General features: G+C 48.4%; 1 protein-coding gene across 1 annotated transcript in view; it reads right to left on the bottom strand.

Annotated features, from left to right (window-relative positions):
• Nucleotides 1–10,675, bottom strand: part of GFRA1 (GDNF family receptor alpha 1) — a 257,659-nt gene extending 246,984 nt beyond the window's left edge. Inside the window, exons 1-2 of the mRNA XM_013004160.2 lie at nt 10,663–10,675; nt 214–444 (exon numbers count right to left, since the gene is read on the bottom strand). Of these exons, the coding sequence (XP_012859614.1) occupies nt 214–444; nt 10,663–10,675 (244 nt within the window). The remainder of the gene's footprint in view (nt 1–213; nt 445–10,662) is intronic.
• Nucleotides 10,676–11,154: the final 479 nt, after the last annotated feature.

Here is an 11,154-nt window from a genome sequence, read left to right as displayed (position 1 = left end):
CAGCCCAGCCCGGAAAAAGCCCCTCTCCCGGGAAGTTGGTCGCCCCCCACTAGCGCGGCGAGCTAGCTCCGCGGTTGGCCCTCCCCAGCCGAGCCACCAATCGCTGCCCGGGTCCGCGAGCCCCCACCCCAGGCGCGCCCCCTTTCAGAGGTGGCCGGGCGAGGGGGAGGCGACCTCCTGGCCGGTGCCAGATCCCGGCTCCAGCGCCCCTACCCGCCAGGAGTCCTCGGCTCGCTCCCGGGCATCCACGCCGGGTCCATCCTCGCCGGGCGCCCACGACGCGGGCGCACCCGTGCCAGCGCCCGGGCGAGAGCGCCAGCTCGAACCCCCCGCGCGCCCTCCGGGACAGGTGCAGCCCCGCGCCCCCGCGCCTTCCAGCCCAAGCCTCCGAAGTTGGGGGTGGAGGGTGCAAGGCCCCCGCAAGAAAGGAAGGGGTGACGGGGGCTGGGGATGGGGGGAGCGGGATAGCAGCGATGGGTTCCAGAGACAGCAGAACCGGGAAACTCCATAGGCCACCAACCTGGGCTCAACCAACCGTGTCCAGCTGCAGCGAGGACCTCCTTAAGTATCTGTTTATTTATTCGGGAGGGGTGTCCCCGCCCCGCGTCCCTTTCCGGGCTCACTTTCACGGAGCTGGGAAGGAAGATGCGGTCATCTTCGGGAGCACGCAGGGCCGCGTTGGACCCGGACAGTTTCCGAGCAGTGTGCCGGGCTCGCCAGCCCCATAGGGTGCGAGCGGTTATTGGAAGCGGCTGATGGAGGGCTCAGAGGGCAGACTGCTCCTGGGCAAAGACCCCTCGCCTGCTCCTGCTCCCGGCGCCCCACAGCTGGCAGCTGGGGCAGACAGATGCAGCAGAGGGTGACGCTGACCGGCTGCGGGACCCCGACTGGACCTCTCACGAATGCACAGGGCACTCCGAGCTGTGCAGCCCACAGTGGGCGCCGCCAGTCAGTCTCTCGCTCTTCTCTCTCTCTCTCTCTCTCTCTCTCTCTCTCTCTCTCTCTCTCTCTCTCTCTCTCACACACACACACACACACACACCACAGATGCACAGTGCACAAGGGTTCTTTCTTCCTTCTGGGTACAATGTAGTCAGACCCTTCTGAACACAAAGTTGGTTCCCTCACATACACACACACCCATCACTAGAGCCTGTGACTCAAGACCTGACGCGGACACTTTAAAGATACACTCAGACCGGGCCCAGAGTGGTGATCTCTAGGTGTGCCCACCCGCCCCCGGCTCTTCTACACCAGACACGCACACTCACTCACACATCCTCGCAGTCTCTCCCTCTCTCCTCCTGCCTGGACGAGGAGACAAAAGCAGAGCCTGCTCCCAGCTGCCTGACCTGGCTTTAGGAAATGGATAAGCTGACATCCATCTTGGCTGTTTCAAAAGTAAATTATATACGTATATAATTTATTTATAATTTATAATACACACAGAGACCTCCATCCCCACCCCCACTCCCAAGCCCTGCAGAACTCATTCTCTGCTGAGCCCATTCCCTCCTGGGACACATCTCCCCTCTGATCATGTCTGGGGACGCCTGGGGCTCTGAAGTCTACACTGAGTCCAGAGAAGGGGGCTGGGGGCGCTGTCCACAGTGGAGGATGGCTGGTTTTTCAGGACTTTTGTCTGAGATTTTTGCTAATGTCTGAGTTCATATCTCAGGGAAACCAACCAGGTTTGAATCAAGTCTCCTGCAAGTCCAGCTGTCAAATCAGCGAACCCATCACAGCAAACAATAGTCCGTAGAGGAGAGAAAGGAAACGCTCATTCCAATGGAGGGGGGTTAATTGAAAAGGGCACTGGCTTCTGTTCAAGTTGGAAGCCATTGTGGAAGGGAAAGGAGGCAGGAGGCGGAGGCAGGGTGGGGAGTTCCCCAAGAAGCCACCCTGGGGAGCCTGAGGAGGCTGCATGGAGTGTGCTAGAGTAGGAGAGGCTTCCTGTTCACATGGCCAATGTGGGTCTGTGCCTCAATATACATCCCAGGCCCTGGGGAGGACCCATCTATTCCATCCTCATTTGCTAAGCAGGTGTTTCTCAGGACCAGGTGTGAGGAGATTGAAGCCTTCACCCAGCTGCCACCACCCCAACACACACACTCACACCCATCCACACACAGTCACCATACAGCCTTCCACAGATTTCTAGTTGTGTATCAGTTTACGCTGGGTTGTGAAGTAAACAAAGCAAACATATGTCACATTTTCACGACAGATGGTTCGAACCAAGGGCTACTGAAGTTCTTTCTCTCCCAGTCTAAGCTCCAGTGAGTACTAAAGCTGCAATGCAACTCAGTCTTCAAATCGGTATTTTAGAGATGTTCTTCATCTTAGAGAAGTGGAGGGGCCCTGGTGGAGCAATGGTTTTACCAGTTGGCCTGACCAAGATCAGCAGTTTGAAACCATTAGCTGCTCTGTGGGAGAAAGACTTGGCTTCCTACTTCCATGAAGAGTTTCAGTCTCAGAAACCCACAAGGGCAGCTCTACCCTCTCTCGGGTCACTGTAAGTCAGAATGGGCTCTAGAGCAGTGTGGTTCTGGTTTGATGGACGAGTGTGATCTCCTGTTTCCACACACAAACCAGAGAAATCTGGGTGAGGTGGTTTGTTTGCTTGTTTTTTAATCATTTTATTGGGGGCTGTACAACTCTTATCACAATCCATACTTACATCCATTGTGTCAAGCACATTTGTTTCCCTCATCATTCTCAAAACCTTTGCCTTCTGCTTGAGCCCTTCCCACTCCCCCCTCCTTCATGAACCCCTGATAATTTATAAATTATTATTATTTTGTCATATCTTAAATTGTCCGACGTCTCCCTTCACCACCTTTTCTGTCCCCCAGGGAGTGGGTTATATGTAGATCCTTGTAATTGGTTTCCCCTTTCTACTCCACCTTCGCTCTACCCTCCAGGTATCGCCACTCTCACCACTGGTCCTGAGGGGTTCATCTCTCCTGGATTCCCTGTGTTCCCCGTTCCTATCTGTACCAGTGTACACCCTCTGGTATAGCTGGATTTGAAAGGTAGAATTGGGATCATGATAGTGGAGGGGGGAAGCATTTAAGAACTAGAGGAAAGTTGTATGTTTCATCGTTGCTACGCTGCCCCCTGACTGGCTGTTCTCCTCCCCACAACCCTTCTGTAAGGGGATGTTCAGTTGCCTACAGATGGGCTTTGGGTCCCCAATCTGCACTCCCCCTCATTCACAATGATATGGTTTTTTGTTCTTTGATACCTGATCCCTTCAATACCTCGTGATTGCAAAGGCCTTTGTTGCTTCTGAGCTAGATGGCCACTTGTTTACCTTCAAGCCTTTAAGACCCCAGACGCTATATATTTTGATAGCCGGGCACCATCAGCTTTCTTCACCACATTTGCTTATGCACCCATTTGTCTTCCGTGATCATATCGGGAAGGTGAGCACACAATGATATGATTGTTTTGTTCTTTGATGCCTGATACCGGATCACTTTGACACCTCATGATCACACAGGCTGGTGTGCTTCTTCCATGTGGGCTTTGTTGCTTCTGAGCTAGATGGCTGCTTGTTTACCTTCAAGCCTTTAAGACCCCAGACACTATATCTTTTGGGATCAGGTATCAGGCATCAAAGAACAAAACATCATATCATTGTGAGCTCACCTTCCTATTACAATCGCTGAAGACAAATGGGTGCCTAACCAAATGTGGTGAAGAAAGCTGATGGTGCCCGAGTAAGGTAGTTTTAATCAGAGGAAGTGGTAGAGGTGGGGTGCGAGCAGGGGGTTGTATGCTCCAGAGTGAATTCTGCCTCAGAGTAGAACTGCCCTCAAAGAGTATTCTTAGCTGTGATAACTTTAAGGGACAAGATCTCAGGGATGGTTTCCTGTGGAGTCAGGGGGTGGGTTGGAATCCAGTGGCTTAGCAGCGGAGCCCTTCACATTGCACCACATATTTATCTGAGCACTGTTTTACCCTGGGCACCCCAAAAGAGAAAAGCCTTTCATTTCATCAGTTCATTCCATTCTATTCCATACACAGAAGTGACTTGCCTTCCTTTAGAAAATCAATTTTCAATTGATGGCCAAGGACCTGTCACAGCTGATCACTTGGGATGGTTGGACCACCAAGAGGTTTCATTGAAGAATATCATCCACATCTTTTGTGTTTTCATGGGAGGAGACAATTCCATGTTACCCTGGGCATTCATTCCATCAACCTCTTTTAAAGCACATGACAAGGGGAGTGGTGGGAGGGTGAAATAAAATAAAATACGAAATCTGCAACTTCTTGGAAAATTTCCACAGCTCCAAGAATATTTCAGAACGGTTCACTCACCCTCTGGCTCATTAATTTCTGCCTGGTGAACGAATGATGAAAACCGAGCTCTGTCTAAAATAAATAACCCACCAACCTTTTCAACTGTGCTGCACACTGACCATGTGGCTATTTGAATGCAAATCCATTCAAATTATATAAAAGGAAAAAAATTCATTATTTAGTCACACTAGTCACCCCTCAAGTGCTCAGGTGTGGCTTCCATATTGGACAGCACAGGCATAGCTTATTTCCACCCCCATAGAAAATTCTGCTAGGCAGCAAACGTTGGTGTAAAGTCTAAGATCAAGGTCTTAGAAGAAGGCAGGCATTGAGGGAGTGCTTTTGAATCTGTAAGAGTTGCTGTGCTATGATGCTGATGTATTATTCTCTGGAGGAAGTTGAAAGATCTGTTAAGATGCTGCTGGTGTGAACCTAGGAGCAGGTCAGCAGGCAAAGACCAAGTACCCATTGGGACAAGTAGAGACCAGACAGGAATCCCCCCCTTAGGGTTTCCAAGGCTGTAAATCTTTACGGAAATCGACACCCACATCATTCTGGAAGATGGGTTGGAACAGCTAATTTTCAGTTAGTAGCTGAGCAGTTAACTTCTGCACCACCAGGGTCCCTAGCCCAAAGAGTAGGGAATGGATATAAAGTCAAAAGCCCTTCTTCTTCTCCTCCTCCACCTCCTCCACCTCCTTCTTCTTTTTCTTCTTAGCATTTTATCGGGGGCCCTTACAACATTCCATACATCAATTGTGTCAAGCATACTTATACATATGTTGCCATCATCATTTCCAAAACATTTTGTACTTGAACCCTTGGCATAACCTCTTTTTTCCCTTCCCTCTCACACCCTGCCACCCTCATGAATCCTTGATCAATTATATCTTGTTATTACTATGTGGTATCTTACACTGTCTGTTGTCTCCCTTTACCCACATGTCTGTTATTCATCCCCTTGGTTGGGGGCTATATATCCAACCTTGTGATGGGTTCCCCCTTTCTCCCCCTTCCCTCTCCCTGACCATCCCCCTGCCCTCATGATATTACTATTCCCACTACTGTTCCTCAGGGGGTTATTTGTCCCGAATTCCATGTTTTAAGAGCTCTTATCAATGTGTGTTCTCCTGTCTAGCCACATTTGTAAGGTAGAACTGGGTCATGGTAGTGGGGATGGGGTGGGAAGGAAGCAACCAGAAACTAGAGAATGATGTGTATAACCCTTCTGTGTGTGTGAAGGGGGATATCCAATTGTCTATAGGTGGACTTTGGGTCTCCTCTCCAGTCCCCTCATTTGCATCGATCTAGTTGTTTGTTTTGGAACTTTTGATACCTGACCCCATGGACACCTCATGATCACACAGGTTGGTAAAAGCCCATCTTAAGCGATCTGTGAATGGGTTGACATGATCCTTGCTCTGGCCGAAGATGCCTGATAGAGAAAGCTTCTTTTTAAAACATCCTGCTTCACAACTGTATCCGCTCAACTGAATATGGGCGAAACCATGTCATTTCCTAGGTGAACATTATGTTTCCTTGCGGCTGTTCTGTTCCTATACGTACATGGCTGCTCTCAGGATGAGAGGTGGCATAAAAATATCAAATATTATTCATAATAAGAAAGGTGCATGCCATCTTGGTGACATGTTTTCTCAGCGGGAAATTGGTTTTAAGGAACAAAATTAGGTTCAATCCACCCATGAGCATGTGAAATGAGCAATTTTCTTGCTTTTCTTGATGTGAGTATATTTTCATAAGTTAACAGATGAGTCATGGCGAGAATGACAGTTTTCTTCTATGCTGTATTTTTTTTCTCGCGCGCTCATTGCCTTGGCCCTACACAGTATAAGGTAAAATACATGCATTTGGTAAAATTATACTGCTCATGCGCCATTCAAGTTTCTGGAACTCAAAAGGAGTCCATCAAAGTATTTGACATTAGACAGTTTGACAGATTCATCTCTATAGCTAACAGTCCCCGAATGTGCCATGATTTTTTTTTAAATGGCCTTCACCTGGCTGGCCCTTCCTTTTCCATCTGCCAAATCATCCTGATATGTAAAGGTCTGGTTCAGTTCTCAGAGGCTTCTAAGGAGAGTAAGGATTCCTTTGGCTAGAATGAATCGTTCCCTGTAATGTACCCAATCCCCACCACATTGAGCTCAAACACCCCAAGGATCAGGAAGCTGACGTGGCTGGGGGTAAGGTTGAGTGCTGCAGTGGAGGCACCAAGAATTGAAGCTGAAGCAAGGGCAACCAACCACCAGCTGCAGCAACACTGAAGTCCCAGGACCACGTGTTCCACCGCTCCCTCTGCTGCTCCAACTGGAAGGCAGGAAGATGCTTGCTTCGTGTTCTTGATCTCACATCCCAGTATTTAGACAGGTGCCTGACACCTTGCTGCCTTTGAATGGCAAGGATCATGAGGGATGCCATTCCTCATTTTCCCAGCCACTGCAATTTTACTGAAAGGTTTACATAAAATCCCTGGACTATAGGAACAATACTAAATATAAGCATCTCCTGCCATTACTGGTATGGGGGTTCCAATAATAGCATCAAATATGTATTATTCCTTTGGGGATTTGACATTTACTTTTTTATTTTTTTAAACAAAACCCATTATTGTAATAGAATGCTCCTTTTCTGGTTCGCTTTAATAGTAACAGATGACATATTTCATTTCTGGGAAATGATAGCTTGCCTTAGGTCATATTGTAAGGCATAAAGCCAGAGGCAGAGCAACGCTCCCACCTGAAGCTCTCTAATCATCTAGAAATGTGGCTCCCTCTGGGAGAGAGGCATTTAGAAGGGCCATGTCACCACTACCGAGCCTCCATCCTTAAAGACAAAGTGAATTGACCCGGAAGTGTTAGAGTTCCTTTATGGACACACAGGTGCATGCGTTGGCAATCTGTAGGGGCAATTGAGGGAAGAGTGGCCATCCACACTGAGAAGGTTGGTGTCAGGGTCTACCCAGTGGTCCAGTGCTCCCTTGGGACGTCGGCACCATGGCCCTTTGGCAACACTGGAAGAACAAGTCACTCCACTCACCCTCCGATTTCTGGACCCTTTTCCAGGCTGTTCTATCAAGACTGGTCTTTGAAATATTATTTGCAAATGGTTGTTTCTTTATTGGCTGTCAAGGTGCCTGACCTCTCAGGGACCCATCTCAGGAAATCCCTCTTACTCCTTCATTTGCAAGCCATTGTCATTTCTTCGTCCTAATACGCCCAGCCAAGCACTTGAATTCCTTTGTGGAAGAATACTGTGTGTGCTCTGTGTGAGTGAGGGCATTTGTACTTTTGGCCCGGTGCCACACCATGCATTCAAGGTGCAGCCTGGCTGGAGTCAAGCGCCTGTCAAGATGTCTTATGGCTTGCATCTATGGCAGAAGATACCCCAGCGCAGGGGACGGCTGGGTTTTCCAGTGGTTTCAACGACAGGGAACAAAAAGCCCTGATTATTCCATCCCAACCAGGTGGGTAAACATTCCATCTTTATCCAGAAGGCCGGCCACGCCTGCACGGCAGAAACACCTTTGCCTCCACCACTCTCTACCACACCACTAATAAGCCCAAAAGCCTGCTCCCAAAGGACTCTTCCTTCAGAAGGGTGAGCGAGGGAGAAGCTTAATCCCTGGCTTTGTCCAGTAATTAGCCTCCCTCTTCGGAGGCAGCAAACACAGATGCTGAACCGGATGAGCTTGGGGACGCGGCATATAAACAAGACTGACTCATTTCTCCAGAAGCCTTTTAGCTGCCGTGACGATGGTAAGAACTTCTGATTTCAAGGGCTGCTCATTAAGGTTGAAGGGGTGGGACAGAGCCTCTCCCAGCAGTGATAAAGCAGGAGGAACAAAGGCCACCCAAGGCTTGGGGGATGCATGACTCGCCAAGGCCCAGGCTGTGACAAAGAGAAGCTCTGTCATGAGACACCATTCTTGTCATCCCACTTACTCGGGCCTCTTTGCTCAAGAAATGCCATGGAAATACTGTTTACCAAAACCACAACCTCTGGAAGCGCTGTGTGGTGAGGCCATAGACACAATTAGCTGGTCGTTAAGGACGAAGCCCCCACAAAAATGAATTAAGCAGACAGTTCTCTTAGCACAAAGGGTCCGAGGGCTGTTTTAAAGCCTCTATTGTGACATCATTGAATAGTCATTCCGAACTCCTTCAAAAGTGGTGCTTGGAAAACAGAGGCCAGGCCGTGTTCTTTCAGCTGTGGGTTTTCTTCTCCCCTCTCCAGAATCTGACAAAAGTCAGCTGCAACTGTCAAGGAAGAAGCATCACACGACAGGACATTTCCCCCAAATTTGAAGTCTACAGAAAGAGTGACAAATCTGTTAGCTAGATTACGCTAGCACAAAAGTGACCCAGCAGAGCCTAGGGGGTACAGTACTATTGTGGATATATGAGTTCGCCCTTGACACGGTTCATAAATTTGAGGCTGTGACAAAGAATTAAAATGAGATCAATTTGGCTTTGATCTGAATTATCTGTTAAGCTCCATACACAGAAGGATCAATAGGATGGGTGTTGGCACTTGTGTTTTCTCTAGACACAAGCCGTATTAGAGACAAAAAGAATTCCCTCTCTTTCCCATCCCCAGAGGGGCTCTTGATGGAAAGGCCCCTCTGCCCTTCAGCTGTGTTTTCCAGGGTCTGGAGAGGATCCGAGGGAACCCTCTGAAATTCCCTTCATTGCTGGATGGATTGTTTTGGTTGACTTGTTCATTTTCGTTCCAGTCCATACCCAATGGCCAGGACTACGGTGTGCATAGGAAAGAAAGCAAGTAAAGTATTCATCTAGCCTAAGGCAAGCAGCCCTGGTGGATTAGTGGTTATGTGTTGGACTGCTAACCAAAAGGTCAAGTGTTCGAAACCACCAGCCACTCCTCAGGAGAGCGAGAAGGCTTTCTATTGCCATAAACAGTTGCAGTCTCAGAAACCCACCGGGGCAGTCCGACCCTCCCTATAGGGTGCCATGAGTCGGAATGCACACAATGGCAGTGCGTTTGGTTTGGGTTTTTGAGCTACATCAAAGCTGAATGTTTCTCTCTCATGGCAGAGACTCCTAGCCGCTCCCTAGGATTCTGCTCCTGTCCCTCGGTAGTTGTGACTTTCATTCGAATGGCAAGCCAGACCCCATTGTGGTTATTGTTGTTAGGCCCTGCCTTCTCACACCCCTGTGAACCAGAGAGTGAAATGCTCTCTGGTCTGGCACCGTCTTCACCACCATGCGATGTTTGAGCCCACCGCAGAGACCACTTTGTCACCCCAGCTCCATGGAGGTCTTTCTTTTTCCCACGGACCTTCCCTTTGACCAAACACGATGGCCTTCTCCATGGATTGGTCCTGACGGAGAACATGTCCAACGTAAGTAAGACGCCGTCTCGCCAACCTGGATTCTCAGGGAGCATCATGGCTGCACATCTTCCCAGTCGCCTTGATTCTTTCCCGCAGACACTTCATGGGGCATTCGTGGTCTTCACCAACACCCGGATTCAGATGCATCGATTGGTCTGTCCTCCTCGTTCCCTGTCCACCTTTCTTATGCAGGTGAGGTGATTCAAAAATCATGGGTTGAAGAATTTTTAGCAGTTTTCTTTAGGGAGGCAAAATTATGTTTGTCATATGAAATAAAAAATTTTTAAAGGAGATGAATTGCACAAAGTCAGGATAAGTGTTGTTCTATGAAGCTTTCTTCCATGATTATATATGATACTTATGATGGTGAGTCCTGCCAGTTCTATTTATTATTATGGACTGTGGTTTAAATTATTTTTGAAAGCCACTATTCCACGATGATAAGACGCTGATATTGAGTGGACATCTGACCACCCAGAATAAAGATTGTATTTCCTGGTCTCCATTGCAGTTAATTGGGGTCACGTGGCCAGGATCTGAAGAACGTCTGAGAACACACTTACTCAACCCTTTGCATCTTCTTTCTTTCTGCTGCCTGGAGGTATTTTCGGTTGGACCAGATGGATGAAAACAATGCACTAGGGGTCGCAGAGCGACAAGACGGAAGGGAGGTGATTCCTGGGATAACTCCCAGTAGCAAACCTTGCCCCTCAATACTACGCTATGGGGGGAAAACGAGGTTGTCTTATTTAAATACTGCTACTTTGGTCTCCAGTACATCTGATTCCGAGCAGCCAATTTTGTAGTGTCACTACAACCAATTTCAAATAAAAGAAGGAAAATAACTTCAATTTAATAATGATTACAATGAGTATCCATCATGGAGAAGGCTCTGGTAGCTCAGTGGTAGAATGCTCACCTTCCACGCAAGAGACCCGAGTTTGAGTCCCACCTATCACCTGTCTGTCAGCGGATACCTGAATCAACCATGATGCCGAACAACTAGTGAAACCGCCGGACAAAGCTTCACGAGAAAGAAGGAACTCGTGGTGATCTACTTGCAAAAAGGAGCCACTGCAAACCTTCCGGATCCTAACAGTCAATCTGCAACAACCCCTGGAGATGGTGCCGAATGAGGCAGCGCTATCTCCCATTATACATGGGATTGCCATGAATTGGGAGCCAACTCCAGCAGCCAACCACAGAGCAGTAACATCTATCATGGGCCAGCTCATGGTTGGTCTGCTGTTAAGGAAAGTGAAATCTCATTAGTAAAATGAGACCTGTGTTTGAGTAATGAAATGATGTGAAGGAGTGTGGGATTGCCAACATGAGTGGAGATAAAAATAAACCCTACCAAAGAAATGGGGGGTGGGAGGAAGAAAAGAGGGGTGAAGAGAGCAAGAGTGGGGAGGAGGAACATTGCTGAGAAGTTCTTGGCTACTTGGAAGAATTAAAATAAAATTAAA

Source organism: Echinops telfairi, unplaced genomic scaffold (assembly GCF_000313985.2).
Source record: "Echinops telfairi isolate 266 unplaced genomic scaffold, ASM31398v2 ScPeMD7_70;HRSCAF=299, whole genome shotgun sequence".
Lineage (NCBI taxonomy): Eukaryota > Metazoa > Chordata > Mammalia > Afrosoricida > Tenrecidae > Echinops > Echinops telfairi.
This window is presented reverse-complemented; position numbering and strand designations above follow the sequence as displayed.